The sequence below is a fragment of the Eleutherodactylus coqui genome, chromosome 8 (assembly GCF_035609145.1).
Source record: "Eleutherodactylus coqui strain aEleCoq1 chromosome 8, aEleCoq1.hap1, whole genome shotgun sequence".
Classification (NCBI taxonomy): domain Eukaryota; kingdom Metazoa; phylum Chordata; class Amphibia; order Anura; family Eleutherodactylidae; genus Eleutherodactylus; species Eleutherodactylus coqui.
Genome location: NC_089844.1, coordinates 193,568,560 through 193,596,219, shown reverse-complemented (window position 1 = coordinate 193,596,219; position 27,660 = coordinate 193,568,560). Strand labels below are relative to the sequence as shown.

Sequence of the window (27,660 nt, the reverse complement as noted above, 5' to 3'; positions counted from 1 at the left end):
CAGTGACTTTTGTGATTCAGAAAGTTAAAAGAAGAATGATAATCATCATGGCATGGCCTTCTGAGAAGAACAATGGCATCAACAGGATCTGTAAAATTTAAACTATTAAATTTTAACAATTATTAAAAATAAGTAATGTCTAGCTTCAGTTACAATTTAAAGAAGACACAAATTATCACAGCAAAAATTGGCCAAATTCCAATAAAAAGACAACGCCATAGAATGCCTGCAAGACTTCATCTTCCTTGGTTTGAAAATTGACTAGGCTGGACAATCTATGCCACAGATAAAACGTAGGATAGCATTGGGGCAAAGCGCAATGCTAAACATGGGCAAAATCTGAAAAAGTAGAGATATCGGCATAGCAACAAAACACGGGATAGTGCAAACCATCGTGTATTAGCCACGTATGGACTGCGAGGGAAGCAGATAGAAGGAAGATTGATCCGTTGCAGCTGTGGTGCTGGCGAACAGCAAGAGTAACAGAGGAGTCCTGAAACGTATGAGACAAGATATATCACTGGAGGACAAGATGACCAGATTCAGACTCACGGATTTTGGCCATGTAATGTCAAAATGTAATTTTTTGCTAGAAAAATTTATAATGCTTGGACAGATTAGTGGCAAAAGAAGACCTGGAGCCAAAGGACACAATGGCTAATACTGTCAAAGCGGATACTAGCCTGGAAGCAAAACCAAAAAACATGGAGGGAGCTTGCCTTTAGGGTTGCCGAGAGGCAAGAACGACTAAACGGCTAACAATAACAGCTTCAGTTAGGCAAACCATGTCTTTGATGCTGCAGTTCCTTTTACTAGACAACACAACAATAAATAGTTCTAATTTCTGTGCCAGGCTATACTACACAACCTATGTAATAGTTTTCAACTAAACTCACAAACTTTTAAATAGAGTCAGAAGTTGAAAAATCAAAACAAATAATATTACTTTGTGCAAACAAAAGAATAGAAATTATAATTCTGCAAACAATAAAGAAATACATAGATGCCTCGTGTGGGAGATAATAAAATCGGCATTAACCAGAAGTGAAATGAACTTCTTATCATCTGTCCCTATTTCGTTTAAATTATTGATTGCCTATAAACTGCATTACAGATTACAGATATGCTAGATGTATTTTTTGAAGAAGCTTCAGGTAGCAGACTCTGAGAGTAGTCAGAATACACAAAAACTAGGAAAAATTCAGGGACCAGTCTCCAAGGACAACTAATCAATGTTGGAGATCAAAATCTTATTCTATTACCCCTCTTATTAATTAACTATAAGGTGTTTTGCTTAACCCCCTGTCTTCTTAAAATGTAACTGCTTTCAAAATATTTTCCATCTGGAAGAGAAATTGATTTTCTTGAATAAATCAGAAGAAGATGTAGACACAGCACGAAAAAAGAATCCAGACAACGCAATAAAAAAATATCATGTCAGTGGGGTATGACTCCTGACACCCTCGTGATCAGCTGAATGAAGCGGCTGTGATACTCCAGCAATTGCTGCAATATCTTAATAGTTTACTAGGTACAGCACTTGTCTTACCTGCTCAAGATTTTGGCAATTTTTTAACCTCATTAACATACCCGTTAAGCACACAGTCTGAGGTAAGACAAATATAAAACACAAGTTTATTTACTCTTTAGTATATGTAAGTAAAATAGTTAATTAACATATAGGCATTGAGATCACATGGGTAACAAAGTTAAGCATCAATACGTCACCGGATATTGTAGCATCACTCCGCAATCGGGGGATCTCCAGGTACGATTGTCAAGAGGATCCGGGAGTACGCCGGTACGTCTAACGGCCACAAGATGAGTCCCGACTCTTCCCTGAAGATCACTGCTATTTATGCCGTTCTTACACTACGTGGCATATCTGCTTCTGCGCAGTTATGGGTATATACGTCATTCTAATATGGCTATTCAGGTTCTAGACATGCGTAGTAGATGATTGGCAACACAATATATTGAATATTTTGTCCATGAAGTTATCACATCTGTGTTATATTATGAGTCATTCTTGCTGTCTTACCATATATGTCGATAATATTCTGCATTGAGCAGAATATTCAGACAGGTCATTAGTTCATTGAAGTTCTGGTTAACTCATACGGCAACTAGTTATTTGATTACACAATCATCCAGTTCAATCGTATCCCATACGTGTCACAATCGGTCCTTAATCATTCACTATTTGCCGTATGATACCATTAAAACTTTTGGTTTTCTACAGAATACCTTATATGCCATGAAACAATTCCATAGCGATAAAAGTATTACAACTATGGCCAATACCAAAACAGGATGTATTAGCCAATTAAGAGTGGTTTGTGCAGATGATGAATAACCCATAAAGATGTCATACCAATGGTGTGACGTGGCATCAGCAATAGCCGATCCCATCTTTACAATTTTGCCAGCTATTACAGTAGTACTTACAATATGCGTTGCCAAAGATCTATTAAGCAATTTAATATGTTGCTGTACTTCTTCTGTGTCTTCTAACAACTTTTTGAATTTGGTCAAATTTAGATCCCAATTTGACACATTTAAAGGCAGTGGTTGCCAATTGACAGCCACTGTCTTGTCTTGTTCGGGTAATAACACAAAGGTCTCATTTTCCCAAACAAGTGCAGATACGTTTCGCAAGCATCCTGAAAATGGGACAACCATCCCAGGTACAACAGGATGATTACTTGCCAAACATACCTCCTGTGGGGCTATTTCAACCATCATCTTAAAAGTGAGTGGCAGCACAGTCCATTCACATACATTGATCGTATTTTGTAATAAGCATGGTTCATAAACAGCCGATTGGACCTTGCATATGGTCCCTTCTAATGTATCATCACACAATGATAAATCATGAGTTCTATTTTGGTCATCAATGTAAATCCCGTTAAATCTAGGTACCCAGAAATGCATATCTTCTGGAACACCTATAAGTAAGGGGAGAACTACAAACTTACACATCACATTCTTTTTAGTAACATTGTATATGAATATGGTCCCTTTACATAATATATCATTGCAAACCATTTTCTGCGCCTCCAACTGTATCCAATCAGTCTCAGTTATAGTCTGATTGAACACGGTCCTCCACACTTGCTCATTGCCAGTCATGAGCATAGTTTGAAGTGTGTTCTTTTGTTGTTGCTGATAAATGGTCTGCAAGGTACATATTGACCAATTAACATAGTTAGATATGTTAGAATTTATTTCATATGAAAACCTATTAGATGCATCTTGCAAATCAAGCATTATTGTGTCCACATCCGTTTGCATACTAAAGGGCTGCCATATAGTGGGCATCCAGTTAGCCTGCAAAGTGAGCACATCTTTAATACCACTTCCCGCGTTATGCATTCGATTAGCTAAAGTCTCTATATCAAAACCATTAATAGTCCCAGAAAGCGCTCCGTAGCCTCCGAGTAAGGTATCATACCAAGCTCGACGGGAACGCTTGGTAGGACAAGTCCTTGAGGGTGGAAACTGCACGGAGGCTTGTATAACAGTCTTTTGAGCATCTCGTCCCACCATGCGACAGGTGGATGGACCCCTTTTTATATGTCCAGGATCTATTTTAGAAGCATTAATGTTCACGAATACCAGGAACTGGCCCCACATGGCCCGATTCTCGATCTCCGTTGCATTCCCACACGTAATTACTTCTGTCTCATTTAAGGGAAATGAAAACTGCACTCCCGTATTTGTACAATTCTGAACATATTGTATCACCAGGGAGTAATTGAGATATGGCAACTCTTTTGGTCTCTGACAGCAGGACACTTTCACAAGTGACGTAATGTTTATTTGTCCCGTTGCCTTATGCAGTGCATATGAAGGACGGTAGGTCGAACTTATATGCGATAATGGATTTCCACTCCAGATAGTCCCATCAAAGGTAATATTCACGATATAACATTTCTGGTTGGCTTCACAAGTGAAGTTGTCTTGCTTCCTGGTTCGGGTTGAATTCCTCCAGCCCCACGAATAATCATTCCTTCCGGTGTCATTGACGCGGATCCCTGGCGTCCACGCATCACCTACTGCGAACACCGAACACATGACGCCAAGGATTCCAAAAATGATTATGTGATTCTAGAGAAGGCAAGGAAACAAGCATTATTCCCGCAAATAGCACTTTTCTTGTGGGACATATTCCCATTTCTCTACTCCGGGTCGCATAATAAGCAAAGTTCGATCTTTCCCCACAGCAATAACCTCTGCCGGGGAGGGCGGTCCTTGGTGATTCTGAACCCATATTTTGGCCCCTACATTAGTAACATTAGTTGAGCCAAAACCTTTATCTCCTCTTACAGTAAGTTCAGTGGGGGCCACCCCTTCTTCCACTTGTGTCAGATACACTGGTATTAATAGCAGCTGTGCCATGCGCTCCTTTTTCCCTATTATCAGAGGATCTGTTCCTAAATTTATCATGATTACTTTAATTTCCCCCTGATAATCTGCATCTATGACTCCCCCTAGGACTACTGCACTTCTCAGAGCAAAACTTGATCTAGTGGCTATCTGCCCGAAGTGATTCTCCGGGATCTTGCATCCTATCCCTGTGGGAATAGTACTCACCTTTCCCGGGGCTATCACCACCGTATCAAGAGCGTATAGATCCAACCCTGCAGCGGCAGGAGTGGCTCTATAAGGTGCCTGCGCATCTGGATTAATTTTCCAGTATAAGATTGTCTCTACCTTAGCTACATCTATACTGAGATTGGGTGTTAGCATGCGCATTAAGGGTGTCATAGAATCAGTGATGGGCCTGTTGTTGATAATCTGTAAAGCAGCAGTCAGATTATCTCTCCATTGACCATATTTGTCGGTCTCAGTGAGCTTCTTCAGGGTAGATTTTAATAACCCATTCATTCGTTCCACCAGGCCCGCGGCCTGTGGATAGTAGGGCATATGATATACCCATTCTATGTTGTTTTTACTGGCATACTCTTTTACCTGATTTCCGGTAAAATGTGAACCATTGTCTGTCTGGATCTGCAGGGGAGTCCCATAATACTGGGTAATAACTTCCAGAGTACGTAAAGTACTCCATTGTGTTGCTGTTTTACACGGGAATCCCACCATTAGACCTGAGAATGTATCTACTGCTGTACAAATATACTTACATCCTCTGCTCTCAGGGAGGGGCCCTACAAAATCCATCTGCCAAATCTGCGCTGGCAACTGGCCTCTCCCTATGTGTCCCATTACTGTATGAGGCACTTCTCGTTTTTGCACATGTTGACATACTGGACATTGCGCGATTACTTGTTTGATCATGTCCACCGTCAATGGGATACCTCTTTCTTGTGCCCACCTGTAAGTGGCCTTCTCTCCCAAGTGTCCACTTTTTTGGTGAGCCCAAACAGCTGTACCTTGAAGCCATGCTTCCTTTTCCTTGTCAGGTTCTTGGGCGGCAACAGAGATCGATGCTGCCGCATCTGCTTGAGAATTAAATAAACGTTCCAATGAGTCAAGAGGGACATGAGCATCAACATGAAACACTGTACTTTTGGTACTCCTAATGAATTCCTCTATGTCTTGCCAAAGCTCTTTCCCCCACAATTCCTTACCATGAATGTTCCAGTCGTTCTTCTTCCATCCCATGATCCAAGTGGCCAAACCATTGGCAACTGACCATGAGTCCGTATACAAATGACATTCTTGCCCTTGTTCCTGCTTCAGAGCTAAGAATACTGCACAAAGTTCTGCATATTGACTACTCTTACCTTCTCCTTCCATGACCAACGTCTTGTCTAATTTTGGATTAAAGGCTACACTTTTCCATCTACGTCTTCCACTGATATACTTGGCCGAACCATCCGTGAACCAAGCATGCTCTTTTTGGGAGTCTGTCAACTCAGAGTAAGGTATTCCCCACTTTACTGGGGATTCCTCCATTTGCGCTACTGGTGTAACCTGACCATCTGGAGGGATATCAGCTATCTTTTCATGCAGGGCAGCTATCCCTCCTTCACCTTTTTTCGCTCTTTCCGAGATGTACCATTTCCACTTAATGATACTCTGCTCCTGGGCATGTCCTATCCGATTGGACTTTGGATTAGATAATACCCAACTCATGATGGGTATTTGCGGCCTTAGAAGGACTATGTGTCCTGTCGTCAATTGTTCAGTATCCACCAGGGCCCAATAACATGCCAACAGCTGTTGCTCCAGTGGAGTGTATTTTTCTCCTGCATCTGGTAATTTCCGATTCCAGAAGCCTAGTGGCACTCTTTTGCCCCCTTGCTTCTGCCACAATGACCAGTTTGCATACATATGCTGAACTGATACATGAAGTTCTATCTCACCATCTTGTAAAGGCCATAAATCTACAGCCTGTTGTATGGCTTCTTTTACTGCCTCAAATGCAACCTGTTGCTCTTCTCCCCACGTGAACTCGTACTTCTTGCGAGTCACCTTGTAAAGAGGAGCAAGAAGCTGCCCCAGATGCGGAATGTGTTGTCTCCAGAATCCAAACAATCCTATGTAGGATTGTGTTTCCTTCTTGTCTTTCGGAGTGGGAAAATTTAAGATTTTCTGCCTTGCCTTAGGGAGAATCTCCCTATGGCCCTTATTCCATTGAATTCCTAAGAATTTCACCGTCTGAGAGGGGCCCTGCACCTTGCTATCATTTATTTCCCATCCTTTTTCCCGCAAATGATGTAACAGTCTGTCCAATTGTTTCTTTACAGATTGTTCATCCGGTCCCTGAATCATTATATCATCGATATAATGTGAAAACTGCATTTCTGATGGTAAATCAAACTCATCCAAATGTTCTGCCACCGTCCGGTGACAGATGGTTGGACTATGTATCCAACCTTGTGGCAATCGAGTGAACGTATATTGACGTCCTTGCCACGTAAAGGCAAACTGATCTTGTGCCTTTTCTTCTATTGGAATTGTGAAGAACGCTTGTGCGATATCAATCACAGCGTACCATTGTCCACTGTGACTTTGAATCTGCTCCACAATTGTAATGGTGTCTGGGACAGCTGCCGTCAAGGGAGGTGTTTGTTTATTCAACTCCCTGTAATCGACAGTCATCCTCCAAGACCCATCACTTTTCTTCACAGGCCATACCGGATTGTTCCATGCTGTGGTTGCAGGCCTCACAACCCCAGCATCGACCAAATCCTTAATGGTTTCTCCTATTTCCTTGTGACCTCCAGGAATTCTGTATTGCTTCATAGCAACCAGTTTTCCTGCAGGAGGGATGTGTACGGGTGGCATTTTGACCTTTCCCACCGTAACTGGACAAGCTTTTATCCCTATTTTCCTTACGCCAAAGGCAAACTTACCATCTTCGAGGTGTAGTGTCAATCCTTTCAGAATATCTATGCCAATGATATATTCCGGAATAGGTACTACTAACACCGTGTATTTACGTAAGGGCAAATTGCCCAATTTCAAAGTTACCTGTGTCTGTACTCCTTCGGTAACTTTTCCTCCCAATCCTGAAATATTAACTTTTGGACCTTTAAACTTTTTGGGATTTCCATAAATCAGAGTAGCCTCCGCCCCTGTATCTACTAAAGCTGGGACCCTTTGGACATTACCCCCTTTCCAATGTATGGCTAGCGGGACATAGGGTCTGTCATCCCGCCTAACCCAAACAGGGGCTTGGCTTGCTACCTATGCGGAATCAGAATCTGATTCCTCCAGGAGCGGAGCAGATGGCTTCAAATGGTCCTGCACTTGGGTAGCTACCATTGCAGCCATCTCCTTCCATGGATAGATCTTTTGAAAATCCTCCCATTCTAATTTCTTAGGTTCTAAATTAGTGACCTGCTTCTCTCTCTTTTTAGAAGCTTTTGGGGCCACTGAATCTTCCCTTTTATCCACCTTTTTGTTGGATAATACCTTCTGTTTATAAAGACGCCACAAATCACCTGTATCTTTTCCATCAATGGCGTCCTTGGAGACTCCAGCTTTCAGGAGAGCCTGAAACATATCTCTACGAGATACCCTTGGCACTCCTGAATCACCAGTCCCCTGGGAACTAGGATTCCTAGACCTATCACGATCTGTTCGCTTTTCCTCTCTATCCCAGTTTCCCATATCTTGCAATTCCCGCATTCTAGCCACGACCGCAGACATTGGCTCATTAGTCATGGATAGAAGTAGGGTCATCATCACGGCTTTATAAGCCGAAGGTGCAGTCTTAATTAAACGATTTCTAACTCCTGCTGTCAGCCGAGTCTCCAAATAATCTTCCATATGCTCGATGATAATTAATGAGACCCTCATAGCTTCCTCCTTCAACCTTTCAATGCCATCCCTGATAGTGTACCAAGGTTTGTCATTGATTGGAATGTCTGCCTCTGTTGGGAATTTATTAAGAAACCCATTGGTTACTATATTAAACAGGGAAATAGCACTTTCTCCTTGATGATTAGGAAAATATTCTCTAAAATTTCTACTGATTACTGGATCTCTAGTTAGAGTAACAAATCTCATTGCATCTTTTGGATCCAACATTACCCCAGTCGCCCCGTGCTCAAATAGACGGACCAACCATGGTATGTCAGATTCCCCAGGCCTTTGCCTAAATCTACTCAGTATATCATCAACTTCTGACTGAGAAAAATCCTCTAGGGTAAGCCTGGTGCGCCTATGTGGCACCAATTCTTCTTGCACCAACAGTCTCCCATCGGCATCGTACATATAGTTTCCCTGATCGTCATACCTGGGCAACCTTTGCCCATCATGACCTACGATAGGCTGGGTATCGGGTCCATATTCAGTAGTTTCCTTCCTTCTGCTAATGGGCTGGGCACGTTTTAAAGCAGGTGGATCAATTATTGGATTGGGTGGGTCTTCCCAATCCCCCTTATGCCAGTCCTCCTCCCCCGAAGAAGATGAGGAATCCCATAAGTCTCCATCCCACTTATCTGGGTCCCAGTTCACAGAAGCAGAAGCTATAACTTTCGATACCTTTCGCTTATCAACTTTACCTTTACGCCCCTTATATTTATTCTGAGCAACTTTTACAACAGCCTTTTCTGCAATATTCTGGTAATGTTCTATTTTTTCCTTTATCAGCCTTTGGTTACATTCCAACACCACTCTCTTTCCTTCAGATTCTACTAACTTTTGTTCCGTCTGATTAAGTTTTCTTATTAGTTGGGACTTCTTCTTATGGATATTCCTATAGGCTGAGGCCAATACCCAATTTCTCCTACCCAACTGAACTGCGTCACCTGCCTTGGCAGGGGTCTCCTCGAGTACCTTAACGACATCGAGGGGCTCTGAATCTTTTAGCTTACTATCCCATGATTCTGCAAGCCCACTATGCATCAACTCCTGAGCTAATATATCATAGGGACCCTCGGACCAGCCGGGGATGTCTATTTTCTGAACGATTTTAGTTTTATCTTTCTTGGTTCTTTTTCTAAACATATTGTTGTCTTATTGGCAAAATGCCAATTGGTGAAACTTTTTGCGCAGAGTTCCCCCTTACAGAACTCACAAAATTTTGGCAACTTGCCAATTGGTGAAACTTTGCACAGAGGTCCCCTTTACTGCGAGAAACCACCCTGCAAATTGGCACCAATTTCCCAAGTCCTGTCTCAAAGTTACAGAACTCCGAAAGTTTTGGCAACGTGCCAATTTGGTGAAACTCTGCACAGAGTTCCCCTTTACAAAATTTTGGCAACGTGCCAATTTGGTGAAACTTTGCACAGAGGTCCCCTTTACGGCGAGGCACCACCCTGCAAACTGGCACCGATTTCCCGAGTCCTGCCTCAAAGTTACAGAACTCCGAAAATTTTGGCAACGTGCCAATTTGGTGAAACTCTGCACAGAGTTCCCCTTTACAAAATTTTGGCAACGTGCCAATCTGGTGAAACTTTGCACAGAGGTCCCCTTTACGGCGAGGCACCACCCTGCAAACTGGCACCGATTTCCCGAGTCCTGCCTCAAAGTTACAGAACTCTGAAAATTTTGGCAACGTGCCAATTGGTGAAATTTTGCACAGTGGTCCCCTTTACTGCTAGACACCACCGTGCAAACTGGCACCAATCTCCCAAGTCCTGCTTCAAAGTTACAGAACTTATAATATTTTGGCAGTATGCCAATGGGTTCAACAAGGACTACTTACTGCAACTATCAATTTGTATTTACTATTATTACTCTATCACCTATCAAAGCAAAGTTATAACCATTTGAACCCCTTGGCAATGGGCCAAAAATCTAATATGGCGACAGCAACCCCCCCGTGCACTGAGAAGCACTGTCACAATACCAAATTATACAGTAATATAACCTTACCAAAGACAACAATATCCTGCCAGACTACGCCAATTTATGTCTTACCTGCTCAAGATTTTGGCAATTTTTTAACCTCATTAACATACCCGTTAAGCACACAGTCTGAGGTAAGACAAATATAAAACACAAGTTTATTTACTCTTTAGTATATGTAAGTAAAATAGTTAATTAACATATAGGCATTGAGATCACATGGGTAACAAAGTTAAGCATCAATACGTCACCGGATATTGTAGCATCACTCCGCAATCGGGGGATCTCCAGGTACGATTGTCAAGAGGATCCGGGAGTACGCCGGTACGTCTAACGGCCACAAGATGAGTCCCGACTCTTCCCTGAAGATCACTGCTATTTATGCCGTTCTTACACTACGTGGCATATCTGCTTCTGCGCAGTTATGGGTATATACGTCATTCTAATATGGCTATTCAGGTTCTAGACATGCGTAGTAGATGATTGGCAACACAATATATTGAATATTTTGTCCATGAAGTTATCACATCTGTGTTATATTATGAGTCATTCTTGCTGTCTTACCATATATGTCGATAATATTCTGCATTGAGCAGAATATTCAGACAGGTCATTAGTTCATTGAAGTTCTGGTTAACTCATACGGCAACTAGTTATTTGATTACACAATCATCCAGTTCAATCGTATCCCATACGTGTCACAGCACTGTACATTGTGTAGCAGTTCTGCCTTGGAGCACAGTCCCATACACATGTATGGGAATGATTTGCAGAAAAACCATGTGACTGATGAACATGACATCACACTCAGGAAGACGATATTGAGAGTTACACGTCCACTGATCTTGCAATAATCACCTATCCTAAGGAAAGGTCCTCAATCATAAAGGCCTGGAACATCCCTTTAATATAGCTAATGGAGAGGGGCGTGGTCTGGCCATGGCGGAGTGAGGGCACAGGCTCTCAAGAGCTCCCAGGGGCACTCTCAGCCCACTAGACCGCTTCATCTACCACCTACCAGCACATCATAGGCAGCAGCAGAAAGCCCGATCCCAGCAGTGCCCGGGAGCGCAACCTGGTACCTCCACTGGCCGCACAATGGATCATTTTCTCCTTGGAAGGCAGCGGTCTGATCCAGACCAGTGACAGGAGGAAAATGGTAGCGGCACCATGCGGGAGGATGTGCTGCTGGTAAACATTACAGCAACGGAGCAGCGCTCAGCGAACCAGAGCCCTCTTCAGCTGCTCCCTGCAGCCTAACCAGCAAGCAGGCTCCAGTGGTGGTTCCCCCAGCTCCCTGTCACCTAGCCCCACCTGGCAGGTGGCAGCCATCATGCATGGGAGAGAGGAACAAACCCCTAAAAGCAGGAGGCAGGAGAGACCAGGTATGACTGTGGTGGCAAATGATGGAGCCGCTGCACATCCTCCAAGAGGGGGCTCTCACCCTGGTCTCCCTGGAAATGACTGCCAGCTCTCACCTGCCATGCCGACCATGCCCAGCTTAGGACTACCAACCCCAACTTCCACCACTCCACAGAGCAGCAATATTAGTGTGAGGATAAAAGGGGAACACAGCCACATCTCTCAAGAGGGGGCTCCCAACCTGGTTTTCCTGGGACTGGTCACTAGCTTCTGACAGTTCAGAATTTTTTCCCACTCTATATAGCTGCAGGTGTTTGAAAATTGCATTATTCTATGAGCACAAGAAATTGGTAGGCCCATGGGCCTGAGTTTACAGTGTTTTATTGTGCATGTATAATTTATATTGGATGTACCGCAAAGATATACAGCAGAAACTATTGTTGTATTATTGGATTCAATATCCTTTATTTTTTCTAATCTATAAGCTATTATTGCGGTACTGTGAGACCTGCATGTTGTGTGGTTTTTTTTTAATGTGTAAAACTACGCAAAAGTTTTAATAAAAACTTATTAAACATAATGTAGCTAATGAAATTCATTACAATTAAAGAGAAGATCTTGTTTGTTTCCCATAAATAAATATAATAGGTGAAGATAAGAAACTTTATAATACACAAATATAGCAAAAAAAGAAGAGCAAACTTTTGAAAAGGTTGTTTCAGCCAGTTAAGCAAATTTCTGTTCCATTTAAATTAGTTTGAACTTCATCAATACCCTAAAGGGCTTATTTACACAAGCGTATATCGGCCAATATGCGCTTCCATCTATGCAGTTCCTCCCTTCCCTCCCACTCACCGACTCTCTGTCTCTCTCCTCCCTTCTGAGTGGTTTGCAATGGGAGTGGGCGGAATGTGGGAGGAGCTAAGCTCCCACTCCTTGCCTATAGCCAGCAATGGGAGTGGGCGAGGCAGAGTGAAGTTTAGCTCCGCCTTGCCCCTTTCCCTCCCATTGCAAACGCCGGAGTGGAGGAGAGAGGCAGAGAGTCGGTGAGGGGGAGGAAAGGGGAGAAGGGGAGAACTGCTTAGATGGAAGCGTATATCGGCCAGCGTGAAAACCCGACCGATATACGCTCTTGTCCACAAAACTGTCTAAAAGCCATACGATTCCTCCTCCAATGTGGGTCTGAGATTCTAAGCTGACCAAGAGCAACATCTGCATCAATGTCTATGTGGGTTCCAACAATTTACGCAAAAACTCCATGCAGATGTTGTCAGTAGTCAGCTCATCCGGGAAAGTCCAATCCATCAAAATAACACATTAACTGTCTGCCAGTCTCTTTTATAATGTTCAGCCCAGCATCCTTGGCTTCTTTGAGGTGCATTGGAAAGTGATATCTGCATGGCGAACAGAGCTCCATCAGTATCCCAATGAAAAAAAGTAGTTAATGATTAGAGATGAGCGAGCACCAAAATGCTCGGGTGCTCGTTACTCGAGACGAAATTTTCGCGATGCTCGAGGGTTCGTTTCGAGTAACGAACCCCATTGAAGTCAATGGGCGACTCGAGCATTTTTGTGTATCGCCGATGCTCGCTAAGGTTTTCATTTGTGAAAATCTGGGCAATTCAAGAAAGTGATGGGAACGACACAGCAACGGATAGGGCAGGCGAGGGGCTACATGTTGGGCTGCATCTCAAGTACCCAGGTCCTACTATTAAGCCACAATATGGCAAGAGTGCCCCCCCCTCCCAACAATTTTTACTTCTGAAAAGCCCTCATTAGAAATGCATACCTTAGCTAAGCACCACACTACCTCCAACAAAGCACAATCACTGCCTGCATGACACTCCGCTGCCACTTCTCCTGGGTTACATGCTGCTCAACCCCCCCGCACGACCCAGTGTCCACAGCGCACACCAAAGTGTCCCTGCGCAGCCTTCAGCTGCCCTCATGCCACACGCTGGCCTCATAGACACACCACCCTCATGTCTATTTATAAGTGCGTCTGCCATGAGGAGGAATCGCAGGTACACACTGCAGAGGGTTGGCACGGCCAGGCAGCGACCCTCTTTAAAAGGGGCGGGGCGAGAGCCCATATTGCTGTACAGAAGCAATGAGAAATCCAATCCTGTGCCACCTCCATCAGGAGCTGCACACATGGACATAGCAATGGGGAACCCATGTGCCACACACTTTTCATTCTGTCAAGGTATCTGCATGCCCCAGTCAGACCGGGGTTTTTTATAAATAGTCACAGGCAGGTACAACTCCACAATGGGAATTCTGTGTGCACCCACAGCATGGGTGGCTCCCTGGAACCCACCGGCTGTACATAAATAAATCCCATTGCATTGCCCATCACAGCTGAGGTAACGTCATGTTTAATGCAGGTGGGCTTCGGCCCACACTGCATGCCCCAGTCAGACTGGGGTTCTTTAGAAGTGGACACATGGAGTTACAACTCCGTGTGGACCGACAGCATGGGTGGGTCCCAGGAAGCCACCGGCGGTACATAAATATGTCCCACTGCAGTGCCCAGCACAGCTGAGGTAACGTTTGATTAAATGCAGGTGGGCTTCGGCCCACACTGCATGGCCCAGTCAGACTGGGTTTCTTTAGAAGTGGACACATGCAGTTACAACTCCGTGTGGACCGACAGCATGGGTGGGTCACAGGAAGCCACAGGCGGTACATAAATATGTCCCATTGCAGTGCCCAGCACAGCTGAGGTAACGTCAGCTTTAATGCAGGTGGGCTAAAAATTACTAGGATTACAATGTAGGCGAGGGCCCCAAAAAATTGGTGTACCAACAGTACAAATGTACTTCAGAAAAATTGCCCATGCCCAATCGCTTTGGTTAATGTGGCTTAATTTGTAACTAGGCCTGTAGGCAGCCCAGTTAAAATAAAAATTGGTTCAGGTGCAAGTTTCAACGCTTTATTGAATTGAGAATTGAAACGTATAAACATTGTTTACAAAAGTTATATGACTGAGCGTTGTGGGCCTAAGAAACATGGCTCGTTCGTGCGTGATTACGTGAGGTTTCAGGAGGAGGAGCAGGAGGAGGAGGATGAATATTATACACAGATTGATAAAAGCTAAAAGGTCCCCGTTTTTGATGGTGATAGAGAACGATGCTTCCATCCGCGGGTGTAGCCTACGTATTGTTTAGGTATCGCTGCTGTCCGCTGGTGGAGAAGAGAAGTCTGGGGTTCCAGGCTTTGTTCATCTTTATGATTGTAAGCCTGTCGGCACTGTCGGTTGACAGGTGGGTACGCTTATCCGTGATGATTCCCCCAGCTGCACTAAACACCCTCTCTGACAAGATGCTAGCCGCAGGACAAGCAAGCACCTCCAGGGCATACAGCGCAAGTTTAGGCCACATGTCCAGCTTCGACACCCAGTAGTTGTAGGGGGCAGAGGCGTCACGGAGGACGGTCGTGCGATCGGCTACATACTCCCTCACCATCCTTTTACTGTGCTCCTGCCGACTCAGCCTTGACTGGGGAGCGGTGACACAGTCTTGCTGGGGAGCCATAAAGCTGTCAAAGGCATTGGAGAGTGTTCCCCTGCCTGTGCTGTACATGCTGCCTGATCTCCGCGCCTCCCCTGCTACCTGGCCCTCAGAACTGCGCCTTCTGCCACTAGCGCTGTCGGATGGGAATTTTACCATCAGTTTGTCAGCCAGGGTCCTGTGCTATAGCATCACTCTCGAACCCCTTTCCTCTTCGGGTATGAGAGTGGAAAGGTTCTCCTTATACCGTGGGTCGAGCAGTGTGTACACCCAGTAATCCATAGTGGCCAGAATGCGTGTAACGTGAGGGTCACGAGAAAGGCATCCTAACATGAAGTCCGCCATGTGTGCCAGGGTACCTGTACACAACACATGGCTGTCCTCACTCGGAAGATCACTTTCAGTATGCTCCTCCTCCTCCTCCTCAGGCCATACACGCTGAAAGGATGACAGGCAAGCAGCATGGGTACCCTGAGCAGTGGGCCAAGCTGTTCCTTCCCCCTCCTCCTCATGCTCCTCACCGTCCTCCTCCTCCTCCTCCTCAACGCGCTGAGATATAGACATGAGGGTGCTCTGACTATCCAGCGACATACTGTCTTCCCCTGCCTCCGTTTCCGAGCGCAAAGCGTCTGCCTTTATGCTTTGCAGGGAACTTCTCAAGAGGCATAGCAGAGGAATGGTGACGCTAATAAATGCAGCATCGCCGCTCACCATCTGGGTAGACTCCTCAAAGTTTCCAAGGACCTGGCAGATGTCTGCCAACCAGGCCCACTCTTCTGTAAAGAATTGAGGAGGCTGACTCCCACTACGCTGCCCATGTTGGAGTTGGTATTCCACTATAGCTCTACGCTGCTCATAGAGCCTGGCCAACATGTGGAGCGTAGAGTTCCACCGTGTGGGCACGTCGCACAGCAGTCGGTGCACTGGCAGATTAAACCGATGTTGCAGGGTGCGCAGGGTGGCAGCGTCCGTCTTGGACTTGCGGAAATGTGCGCTGAGTCGGCGCACCTTTCAGAGCAGGTCTGACAAGCGTGGGTAGCTTTTCAGAAAGTGCTGAACCACCAAATTAAAGACGTGGGCCAGGCATGGCACGTGCGTGAGGCTGCCGAGCTGCAGAGCCGCCACCAGGTTACGGCCGTTGTCACACACGACCATGCCCGGTTGGAAGCTCAGCGGCGAAAGCCAGCGGTCGTCTGCTCTGTCAGACCCTGCAGAAGGTCGTGGGCCGTGTGCCTCTTCTCTCCTAAGCTGAGGAGTTTCAGCACAGCCTGCTGACGCTTGCCCACCGCTGTGCTGCCACTCCGCGCGACACCGACTGCTGGCGACGTGCTGCTGCTGACACATCTTGATTGCGAGACAGAGGTTGCGTAGGGGGAGGAGGAGGGTGGTTTAATGGAGGAAGCATACACCGCCGCAGATACCACCACCGAGCTGGGGCCCGCAATTCTGGGGGTGGGTAGGACGTGAGCGGTCCCAGGCTCTGACTCTGTCCCAGCCTCCACTAAATTCACCCAATGTGCCGTCAGGGAGATATAGTGGCCCTGCCCGCCTGTGCTTGTCCACGTGTCCGTTGTTAAGTGGACCTTCGCAGTAACCGCGTTGGTGAGGGCGGTTACAATGTTGCGGGAGACGTGATCATGCAGGGCTGGGACGGCACATCGGGAAAAGTAGTGGCGACTGGAAACCGAGTAGCGTGGTGCTGCCGCCGCCATCATGTTTTTGAAAGCCTCCGTTTCCACAAGCCTATACGGCAGCATCTCCAGGCTGATCAATTTGGCTATGTGCACGTTTAATGCTTGAGCGTGCGGGTGCGTGGCTGCGTACTTGCGCTTGCGCTCAAACACTTGCGCTAGCGACAGCTGGACGGTGCACTGAGAGACATTGCTGGATGGGGCCGAGGACAGCGGAGGTGAGCGTGTGGGTGCAGGCCGGGAGACGGTAGTGCCTGTGTCCTGAGAGGGGGGTTGGATCTGAGTGGCAGGTTGGGGCACAGGGGGAGAGGCAGTGGTGCAAACCGGAGGCATTGAACGGCCTTCGTCCCACCTTGTGGGGTGCTTGGCCATCATATGTCTGCGCTTGCTGGTGGTGGTGAGGCTGGCGGTGGTGGCTCCACGGCTGATCTTGGCGCGACAAACCTTGCACACCACAGTTCGTCGGTCGTCTGCACTCTCAGTGAAAAACTGCCAGACCTTTCAGCACCTCGGGCTCTGCAGGGTGGCATGTCGCGAGGGGGCGCTTTGGGAAACAGTTGGTGGATTATTCGATCTGGCCCTGCCTCTACCCCTGGACACCGCACTGCCTCTTCCAACCTGCCCTGCTACTGCACTTGCCTCCCCCTCTGAAGACCTGTCCTCAGTAGGCGTAGCAAACCAGGTGGGGTCAGTCACCTCATCGTCCTGCTGCTCCTCCTCCGAATCCTCTGTGCGCTCCTCCCTCGGACTTACTGCAATTACTACTACTTGAGTGATAGACAACTGTGTCTCATCGTCGTCGTCCTCCTCACCCACTGAAAGCTCTTGAGACAGTTGTCGGAAGTCCCCAGCCTCATCCCCAGGACCCCGGGAACTTTCCAAAGGTTGGGCATCGGTCACGACAAACTCCTCCGGTGGGAGAGGAACCATTGCTGCCCGTTCTTGGCAAGGGCCCGAGAACAGTTCCTGGGAGTCTGCCTGCTCCTCAGAATGTGTCATTGTAATGGAGTGAGGAAGCTGGGAGGAAGGAGGAGCAGCAGCCAGACGATTCAGGGTTGCAGCAGTGGACAGCGTAGAACTCTGGGTGGTCGATAGATTGCTGGATGCACTTTCTGCCATCCACGACAGGACCTGCTCACACTGCTCATTTTCTAATAAAGGTCTACCGCGTGGACCCATTAATTGTGAGATGAATCTGGGGACGCCGGAAACGTGCCCCTCTCCTAATCCCGCAGCAGTCGGCTGCGATACACCTGGATCAGGAGCTCGGCCTGTGCCCACACCCTGACTTGGGCCTCCGCGTCCTCGCCCGCGTCCACGTCCTCTAGGCCTACCCTTACCCCTCAGCATGCTGTATTACCAGTAGTGCAGAAACAGAACGCTGTAATTAAATGTGCCGCTTATTGGCCTGTGGTTGGAGGCTGACTTCGCTTACGGAACGCACAGCAGAGCCAGGAAAGAATTTTGTGCAAGCCTGTAGTGAGACGTAGGTGCGTATGACTGAGCTAGTAGAATTCACAGCGCAGAAGCAGTCAAGTGTCCAAAGGCCACTAGTAGGCCTTAAGTATTTTGCTTCTATTTTTTTAAAGGCTGAGCTGAGACAGCAGACAGATACTGTAAGCAGCGTATATATGTATACTGTTTCCCTCTGGACAGGATGACGGCGGTGATGTAACGGGCAACGCAGAGCCAGGAAACAATTTTGCGCAAGCCTGCTGTAACACTTAGCTGCGTATTAATTAGGACTACTACTTCCAGCAGACACGCAGTACACTGAAGACGGTCATAGGCAGCCCAAATATAGTATTTTTCCCAAATTTGTTTGAAAAAGCCCACTTCCTATATAGACAGTATATCTCTTTCACCTTTCCCACTTTCCCTGCCTCACCAGTACTGGCCCTATACTATGTAAAATTACTGCAGACTGTTTCCCTCTGGACGGGATGACGGCGGTGATGCAATGGGCAACGCAGAGCCAGGAAACTATTTTGCGCACGCCTGTAATGAGACGTAGGTGCGTATGACTCAGCTAGTGGAATTCACAGTGCTGAAGCAGTCAAGTGGCCAAACGCCACTAGTAGGCCTTAAGTATTTTGCTTCTATTTTTTTAAAGGCTGAGCTGAGACAGCAGACAGATACTGTAGGCAGCGTATATATGTATACTGTTTCCCTCTGGACGGGATGACGGTGGTGATGTAACGGGCAACGCAGAGCCAGGAAACAATTTTGCGCAAGCCTGCTGTAACACTTAGCTGCGTATTAATTAGGACTACTACTTCCAGCAGACACGCAGTACACTGAAGACGGTCATAGGCAGCCCAAATATAGTATGTTTCCCAAATTTGTTTGAAAAAGCCTACTGCCTATATAGACAGCATATCTCTTTCACCTTTCCCACTGTCCCTGCCTCACCAGTACTGGCCCTATACTATGTAAAATGACTGCAGACTGTTTCCCTCTGGACGGGATGACGGCGGTGATGTAACAGGCAACGCAGAGCCAGGAAACAATTTTGCGCACGCCTGTAGTGAGACGTAGGTGCGTATGACTCAGCTAGTGGAATTCACAGCGCTGAAGCAGTCAAGTGGCCAAACGCCAGTAGTAGGCCTTAAGTATTTTGCTTCTATTTTTTTAAAGGCTGAGCTGAGACAGCAGACAGATACTGTAGGCAGCGTATATATGTATACTGTTTCCCTCTGGACGGGATGACGGCGGTGATGTAACGGGCAACGCAGAGCCAGGAAACAATTTTGTGCAAGCCTGCTGTAACACTTAGCTGCGTATTAATTAGGACTACTACCCCCAGCAGACACGCAGGACACTGAAGACGGTCGCAGGCAGCCCAAATATAGTATTTTTCCCAAATGTGTTTGAAAAAGCCCACTGCCTATATAGACAGTATATCTCTTTCACCTTTCCCACTGTCCCTGCCTCACCAGTACTAACCCTATACTATGTAAAATTACTGCAGACTGTTTCCCTCTGGACGGGATGACGGCGGTGATGTAACGGGCAACGCAGAGTCAGGAAACAATTTTGCGCAAGCCTGCTGTAACACTTAGCTGCGTATTAATTAGGACTAGTACCCCCAGCAGACGCGCAGGACACTGAAGACGGTCACAGGCAGCCCAAATATAGTATTTTTCCCAAATTTGTTTGAAAAAGCCCACTGCCTATATAGACAGTATATCTCTTTCACCTTTCCCACTGTCCCTGCCTCACCAGTACTGGCCCTATACTATGTAAAATGACTGCAGACTGTTTCCCTCTGGACGGGATGAAGGCGGTGATGTAACAGGCAACGCAGAGCCAGGAAACAATTTTGCGCACGCCTGTAGTGAGACGTAGGTGCGTATGACTCAGCTAGTGGAATTCACAGCGCTGAAGCAGTCAAGTGGCCAAATGCCACTAGTAGGCCTTAAGTATTTTGCTTCTATTTTTTTTAAAGGCTGAGCTGAGACAGCAGACAGATACTGTAGGCAGCGTATATATGTATACTGTTTCCCTCTGGACGGGATGACGGCGGTGATGTAACGGGCAACGCAGAGCCAGGAAACAATTTTGCGCAAGCCTGCTATAACACTTAGCTGCGTATTAATTAGGACTACTACCCCCAGCAGACACGCAGTACACTGAAGACGGTCACAGGCAGCCCAAATATAGTATTTTTCCCAAATTTGTTTGAAAAAGCCCACTGCCTATATAGACAGTATATCTCTTTCACCTTTCCCTCTTTCCCTGCCTCACCAGTACTGGCCCTATACTATGTACAATGACTGCAGACTGAGGACACAATGCTCTGCACGCCCGATATACAAAAAAATAAAAAAGTGCAACACTGCTAAAAGCAGCCTCAACAGTACTGCACACGGTCAGATGTGGCCCTTAGAAGGACCGTTGGGGTTCTTGAAGCCTAATATTACACTTAACACTCTCCCTATAGCAGCAGCATCAGCAGCACTTTCCCTGATCTATGTCAGATTGTATCTGTGGCGAGCCGCGCGCGGGGCAGATTTAAATACTGGGGTGACACGTGATCTCCCCAGCCACTCACTGCAGGGGGGTGGGATAGGGCTGGAACATCACAGGAGGAAGTTGTAATGCCTTCCCTGTCTTTCTATTGGCCAGAAAAGCGCGCAAATGTAAGTGAAAGTAACTCGAACATCGCGTGGTGCTCGTCTCGAGTAACGAGCATCTCGAACACCCTAATACTCGAACGAGCATCAAGCTCGGACAAGTACGTTCGCTCATCTCTATTAATGATGTCTCCTATATGAAAGCATTGTGTATAAAAACCAGGGCTTCGCCGATAATTTTGCACAGGTGTGGGGAACTTGCTGCTCATCACACTCATCTTTATTCAATATCCATAGGTTTCAAATTCTGCTGACTAAAGATGGCTTTAGAGATAACTATTGCCCAAATAGTTGCTCGATATAGTTAATATAAGAGACAGTTGTTCAGTGTAAACATGGCTACTGACTGGGTGGTGAGTGAAAACATGTTCACTAGTCACTGGTGACTTTGCTTTTGCTCTAAAAAAAATAGTTGTTGTGCAGTGTCTGAGGAGTGTGCCCTATCCTAGGAGACAGCGAGGATGAGTAGTAGGCCTTGTCACAGTGGCACTACTGTTTCCCACCCAGAGGGTAGGCAGGGAAATGTCCACCAGGGCCAAGGGCAGGCTATTAAAGTAGTGGGGTAACTGGAAGCAGGTTTACCTTTTTCTTCTATTGTGTTGTCACGGGTGGCGCCACCGTTCCTTTTTCTGCGGCGAATGTGACAGATGAATAATAAAGAATCCACACATGGAGAAGTCTATTTAAGAGTCACACAAGAAACAGTCGGTGACAGCCATTTACTAACAGTCCAATTAGTGCATTGCAAGTTTGGCAGCTGAGTACGATTTGTGCCGCTCCGCATGAGAGGGCAGGGAGGCATACACAGAATTTACGGGATAATATTCCACCGTCAAAGTTATCTGTGGGGTCCCGGACATCTCCCTCCCCATCTCCTTCACCCTCTCCCCTTTCACCCTCCCCCTCTACCTCTCTCCTTTTCCCAATTTTGGCACTTTTAATACATATATACAAACTCTATTGGACAATTTTTACAACCTAAATGAAGTACAATATGTGGTGAAAAAACAATGTCTGAATCGCTTGGATATGCAAAACCTTAGCGGAGTTATTCTATGTTAAAGTGACAGAATTCCAAACTTTGGCCTGGTCATTACTGGGTTAATCATTGTTTGGTGTAAACAGATAATCACTGTCTTTCTATGACTAGCTACCAATTTTGCAGGGGGTGCGTGCTTGTTCGGTGTGCACCTTCCATCAAATGCTGATTGGCCACCGCCTTTTTTTTACATTTTGCCCTCTCACATAATGTTATTGGTTCCAGAAGGCAAGTGATTCCCCACAGAACAGTCTCTGGACTTCGAAAAAACATTCACTGCTGTGTACTGCTGTGTACACTGGTGGGTTTTGGTCTTTAAAGATGCCCTCACTGCAACCGCTTGAGGACAGCTTGCATATATTTATGTGCATTCATTGGTCTCAGAAACCAATGAGTGTGTGTTGGGGAGGGGCTGAAAGTTCAAATACATGCCTGCCAAACAGCCTCACACATCCAAAGTAGTCTACGAACGGTATTTAGACTTGTGTAAATACTCCTAACAAATAATTCAACAATCATACAATTGAACAACAATCACTCTCTGTGAAAGAACACAAGTAGCAGTCATTCACACACCTGTGAAAGTATTGAAATGACCCATGTAACACTTGCTATTCAGGGGTTAATACAGTTTAGTACGCAGCTTGTAAAAGCGACATAAACTGGACTTGTTTGAGCATTTCCAGGAAACCATATTTAGTAATTATATCTGCATTCCTTACTCTAATCAATGTACCCTGTTTCCCCGAAAAAAGACAGTGTTTTATATTAATTTTTGCTCCCAAAGATGTGCTAGGTCTTATTTTAAGGAGATGTATTTTTCCATGAAGAATTATTCACATTTATTGTTGAACAGAAAAATTAACATTTCTTATATACTGTTCAGGAGTTGTCATCACAAACCAGCATAACCAGACAAACTGAATTATATCAAGAATTTCTTGTAACTACCATTATTTCCATGTACAACAATCTATGGTACATTTACCGATCCCGATATTTATGAACACAAAGCAAGATTTAGTCAATGACAGTCATGTCATCATCTTCTGGAACATGTCTAGGGAGACCATATTAACACTTCTGTAGTAACAGTATAGACGGACCCCAGTAACATTTCAGTAGCTGCTGTATAGGCAGAGCCCACTATCAGTTACATTTCAATAGTAACAGTATCGACAGACCCCTGTAACATTTCCGTAACAGCAGTATAGGCAGAGCCCAGTATTAGTGGGATTTCAGTAGTAACAGTATAGACAGATAGACAACATCTATGTGGAAAAGCTAGTATTCTCTGAGACAAGAGAGGGGCATTTGATTGCAATGAAAAGGATATTCAAGGTACTGAAAGTCTGCACTCCTCCTCATATCAAGCTGAAATATGGAAAGGCTTCATTCATATGTTTTCTGCTGTCCATTTCAAAGTGTTAGCAAATAGCAATCCAAGTTTCCGGCTAGTTTCCTAATCTTTCTTAGGAATTCCCAAAGATGATCACAAGTAAAGGCCTCATCATCGGTCAGTCCAAAATCATTCAGGGAGTATGTGGTTCTCTGCTGGCCTGCTTCCACCAAGGATCAGTGCCTGCTGCTACTCTGTCCCTTGCCCTGCAGGGGATGCAGTGTTCTATAGTCACCTGTATTCCGACCTCAGCTGTACGCTTATCTTTGGACTTGGCAATACCAACAAGTTGGAAGCCACCATTGCTCTACCAGTCGGCTGAAAGCTCCAGCTATGGATAACGGACTAGTACCGTGGTTTTATTTAGTAGGTTTTCGGAATGTGGCCAGGATTAAGTGGGCCGTGGTGGTGGTGGTGGGGGCTTTCTTATTGTGTCGTTTTAGGTGAAATTCTTGGACCGCCGCCAAACGGACCACTGCGAAAGCATTTGCCAAGAATGATTTCATTGTTGAAGGAGGAGGGGAATGTTTTTGAGGCAGTACGTGTCCTGTCCATGTATCCGTGGTTATATGCACCTTCCCAGTAACTGCGTGGAAAATTTTCGCAACTGTGGACCTAGTAGCGCAGCCTTGCCGCCATCATGTCTTTGGGAAGCCTCCGTTTCCACAAGCCAGTAACATAGCAGTAGCAGCAGTATAGACAGAGCCCAGTATTAGTAACATTTCAGTAGTAGCAGTATAGACAGGCCCCAGTAACATTTCCGTAGAAGCAGTATCGGCAGAGCCCAGTATTTGTAACATTTCAGTAGTAGCAGTACAGACAGGCCCCAGTAACATTTCCGTAGCAGCAGTATAGGCAGAGCAGCAGATTAACATTTCCAATGTAGTAGTATAGGGAGAGCCCAGTATTTGTAACATTTCAGTAGTAGCAGTATAGACAGACCCCAGTAACATTTTCGTAGAAGCAGTATGGGCAGAGCCCAGTATTAGTTACATTTCAGTAGTAGCACTATAGACAGGCCCCAGTAACATTTCCGTAGGAGCAGTATAGGCAAAGCAGCAGATTAACATTTCCGTTGCAGCAGTATAGGGAGAGCACAGTATTTGTAACATTTCAGCAGTAGCAGTATAGACAGACCCCAATAACATTTCCATAGAAGCAGTATGGGCAGAGCCCAGTATTTGTAACATTTCAGTAGTAGCAGTATACACAGACCCCAGTAACATTTCCGTAGCAATAGTATGGGCAGAGCCCAGCATTAGTTACATTTTAGTAGTAGCAGTATAGACAGGCCACAGTAACATTTCCGTAGAAGCAGTATCGGCAGAGCCCAGTATTTGTAACATTTCAGTAGTAGCAGTACAGACAGACCCCAGTAACATTTCCGTAGCAGCAGTATAGGCAGAGCAGCCGATTAACATTTCCAATGTAGTAGTATAGGGAGAGCCCAGTATTTGTAACATTTCAGTAGTAGCAATATAGACAGACCCCAGTAACATTTCTGTAGCAGCAGTATGGGCAGAGCCCAGTATTAGTTACATTTCAGTAGTAGCAGTATAAACAGGCCCCAGTAACATTTCCGTAGGAGCAGTATAGGTAGAGCAGCGGATTAACATTTCCGTTGCAGCAGTATAGGGAGAGCACAGTATTAGTAACATTTCAGTTGTAGCAGTACAGACAGGCCCCCGTAACATTTCCGTAGCAGCAGTATAGGGAGAGCCCAGTATTAGTTATATTTCAGTAGTAGCAGTATAGACAGGCTCCAGTAACATTTCCGTATAGGCAAAGCAGCAGATTGACATGTCTGTTGCAGCAGTATAGGGAGAGCACAGTATTAGTAACATTTCAGTAGTAGCAGTATAGACAGACCCCAGTAACATTTCCGTAGAAGCAGTATGGGCAGAGCCCAGTATTAGTTACATTTCAGTAGAAGCAGCATAGACAGACCCCAGTAACATTTCCGTAGAAGCAGTATGGGCAGAGCCCAGTTTTAGTTACATTTCAGTAGTAGCAGTATAGACAGGCCGCAGTAACATTTCCGTAGCAGCAGTATAGGAAGAGCCCAGTACTAGTAACATTTCAGTAGTAGCAGTATATACAGGCCCCAGTAACATTCCCGTAGAAGCAGTATAGGCAAAGCAGCAGATTAACATTTCCGTTGCAGCAGTATAGGGAGAGCACAGTATTTGTAACATTTCAGCAGTAGCAGTATAGACAGACCCCATTAACATTTCCATAGAAGCAGTATTGGGCAGAGCCCAGTATTTGTAAAAATTCAGTAGTAGCAATATAGACAGACCCCAGTAACATTTCCGTAGCAACTGTATGGGCAGAGCCCAGTATTAGTTACATTTTAGTAGTAGCAGTATAGACAGGCCCCAGTGACATTTCCGTAGCAGCAGTATGGGCAGAGCCCAGTATTAGTTACATTTCAGTAGTAGCAGTATGGACAGGCCCCAGTAACATTTCCGTTGCAGCAGTATGGGCAGACAGGCGATACACTTATCCGTGATGATTCCCCCAGCTGCAGTAAACACCCTCTCTGACAAGACGCTAGCTGCAGGGCAAGCAGGCACCTCCAGGGCATTCAGCGCGAGTTCAGGCCACGTGTCCAGCTTTGACACCCAGTAGTTGTACGGAGCAGAGGTGTCACGGAGGACGGTCGTGCAATCGGCTACGTACTCCCTCACCATCCTTTTACAGTGCTACATCCGACTCAGCCTTGACTGGGGAGTGGTGACACAGTCTTGCTGGGGAGCCATAAAACTTGCAAAGGCCTTGGAGAGTGTTCCCCTGCCTGCGTCTCCCCTGCTACTTGGACCTCGGAACTGCGCCTTCTGCCACTAGCGCTGTCGGATGGGAATTTTACAATCAGTTTGTCCACCAGGGCCCTGTGGTATTGCATCACTCTCGTACCCCTTTCCTCTTCGGGAATGAGAGTGGAAAGGTTCTCCTTATACCGTGGGTCGAGCAGTGTGTACACCCAGGCATCCGTAGTGGCCAGAATGCGTCTAATACGAGGGTCACGTGAAAGGCATCCTAACATGAAGTCAGCCATGTGTGCCAGGGTACCTGTACGTAACACATGGCTGTCCTCACTAGGAAGATCACTTTCAGGATCCTCCTCCTCCTCCACAGGCCATACAAGCTGAATGGATGAGAGGCAAGCAGTATGGGTACCCTCTGCAGTGGGCCCAGCTGTCTCTTCCTCCTCCTCCTTATCAGGCTCCTCCCCCTTCTCCTCCTCAACGCGCTGAGATATAGACATGAGGGTGCTCTGACTATCCAGCGACATACTGTCTTCCCCACCTCCGTTTCTGACCACAAAGCGTCAGCGTTTATGCTTTGCCGGGAACTTCTCAACAGCCATAGCAGAGGAATGGTAACGCTAATGATTGCAGCATCGCCGCTCACCATCTGGGTAGACTCCTCAAAGTTTCCAAGGACCTGGCAGATATCTGTCATCCAGGCCTACTCCTCTGTAAAGAATTGAGGAGGCTGACTCCCACTACGACGGCTATGTTGGAGTTGGTATTCCTCTATAGCTCTACGCTGCTCATACAGCCTGGACAGCATGTGGAGCGTAGAGTTCCACTGTGTGGGCACGTCGCAAAGCAGTCGGTGCACTGGCAGATTAAACCGATGTTGCAGGGTCCGCAGGGTGGCAGCGTCCGTGTTGGACTTGCGGAAAAGTGCTCTGACCCGGTGCACCTTGTCGAGGAGGTCTGACAAGCGTGGGTAGCCTTTCAGAAACCGCCGAACCACCAAATTAAAGACGTGGGCCAGGCATGGCACGTGCGTGAGGCTGCTGAGCTGCAGAGCCGCCACCAGGTTACGGCCGTTGTCACACACGACCATGCCCGGTTGGAGGCTCAGCGGCGAAAGCTGTCAGACCCTGCAACAGTTCGTAGGCCATGGGCCTCTTCTCTCCTAAGCTGAGTAGTTTCAGCACGGCCTGCTGATGCTTGCCCACCGCTGTGCTGCCGCGCCGTGCTGCTGCTGACACATCTGGATTGCGAGGCAGAGTTTGTGTAGGAGGAGGAGGAAGGTTTAGTGGAGGTGGCATACACCGCCGCAGATACCAGCACCGAGCTGGGGCCCGCAATTCTGGGGGTGGGTAGGACGTGAGCGGTCCCAGGCTCTGACTCGGTCCCAGCCTCCACTAAATTCACCCAATGTGCCATCAGGGAGATATAGTGGCCCTGCCCGCCTGTGCTTGTCCACGTGTCCGTTGATAAGTGGACCTTGCCAGTAA

The 27,660-nt window shown here is 46.4% G+C and overlaps 1 protein-coding gene across 1 annotated transcript; it reads right to left on the bottom strand.

The window, feature by feature from the left end:
* Positions 1-1,554: 1,554 nt before the first annotated feature.
* LOC136577299 (uncharacterized) lies at positions 1,555-10,870 on the bottom strand. Its single transcript, XM_066577158.1, has 2 exons — positions 10,518-10,870; positions 1,555-4,110 (listed from the first exon to the last, which is right to left on the bottom strand). The coding sequence occupies exons 1-2, from the start codon at positions 10,530-10,532 to the stop codon at positions 2,200-2,202; spliced, it is 1,926 nt and encodes a 641-aa protein (XP_066433255.1). The 5' UTR covers positions 10,533-10,870; the 3' UTR covers positions 1,555-2,199.
* Positions 10,871-27,660: the final 16,790 nt, after the last annotated feature.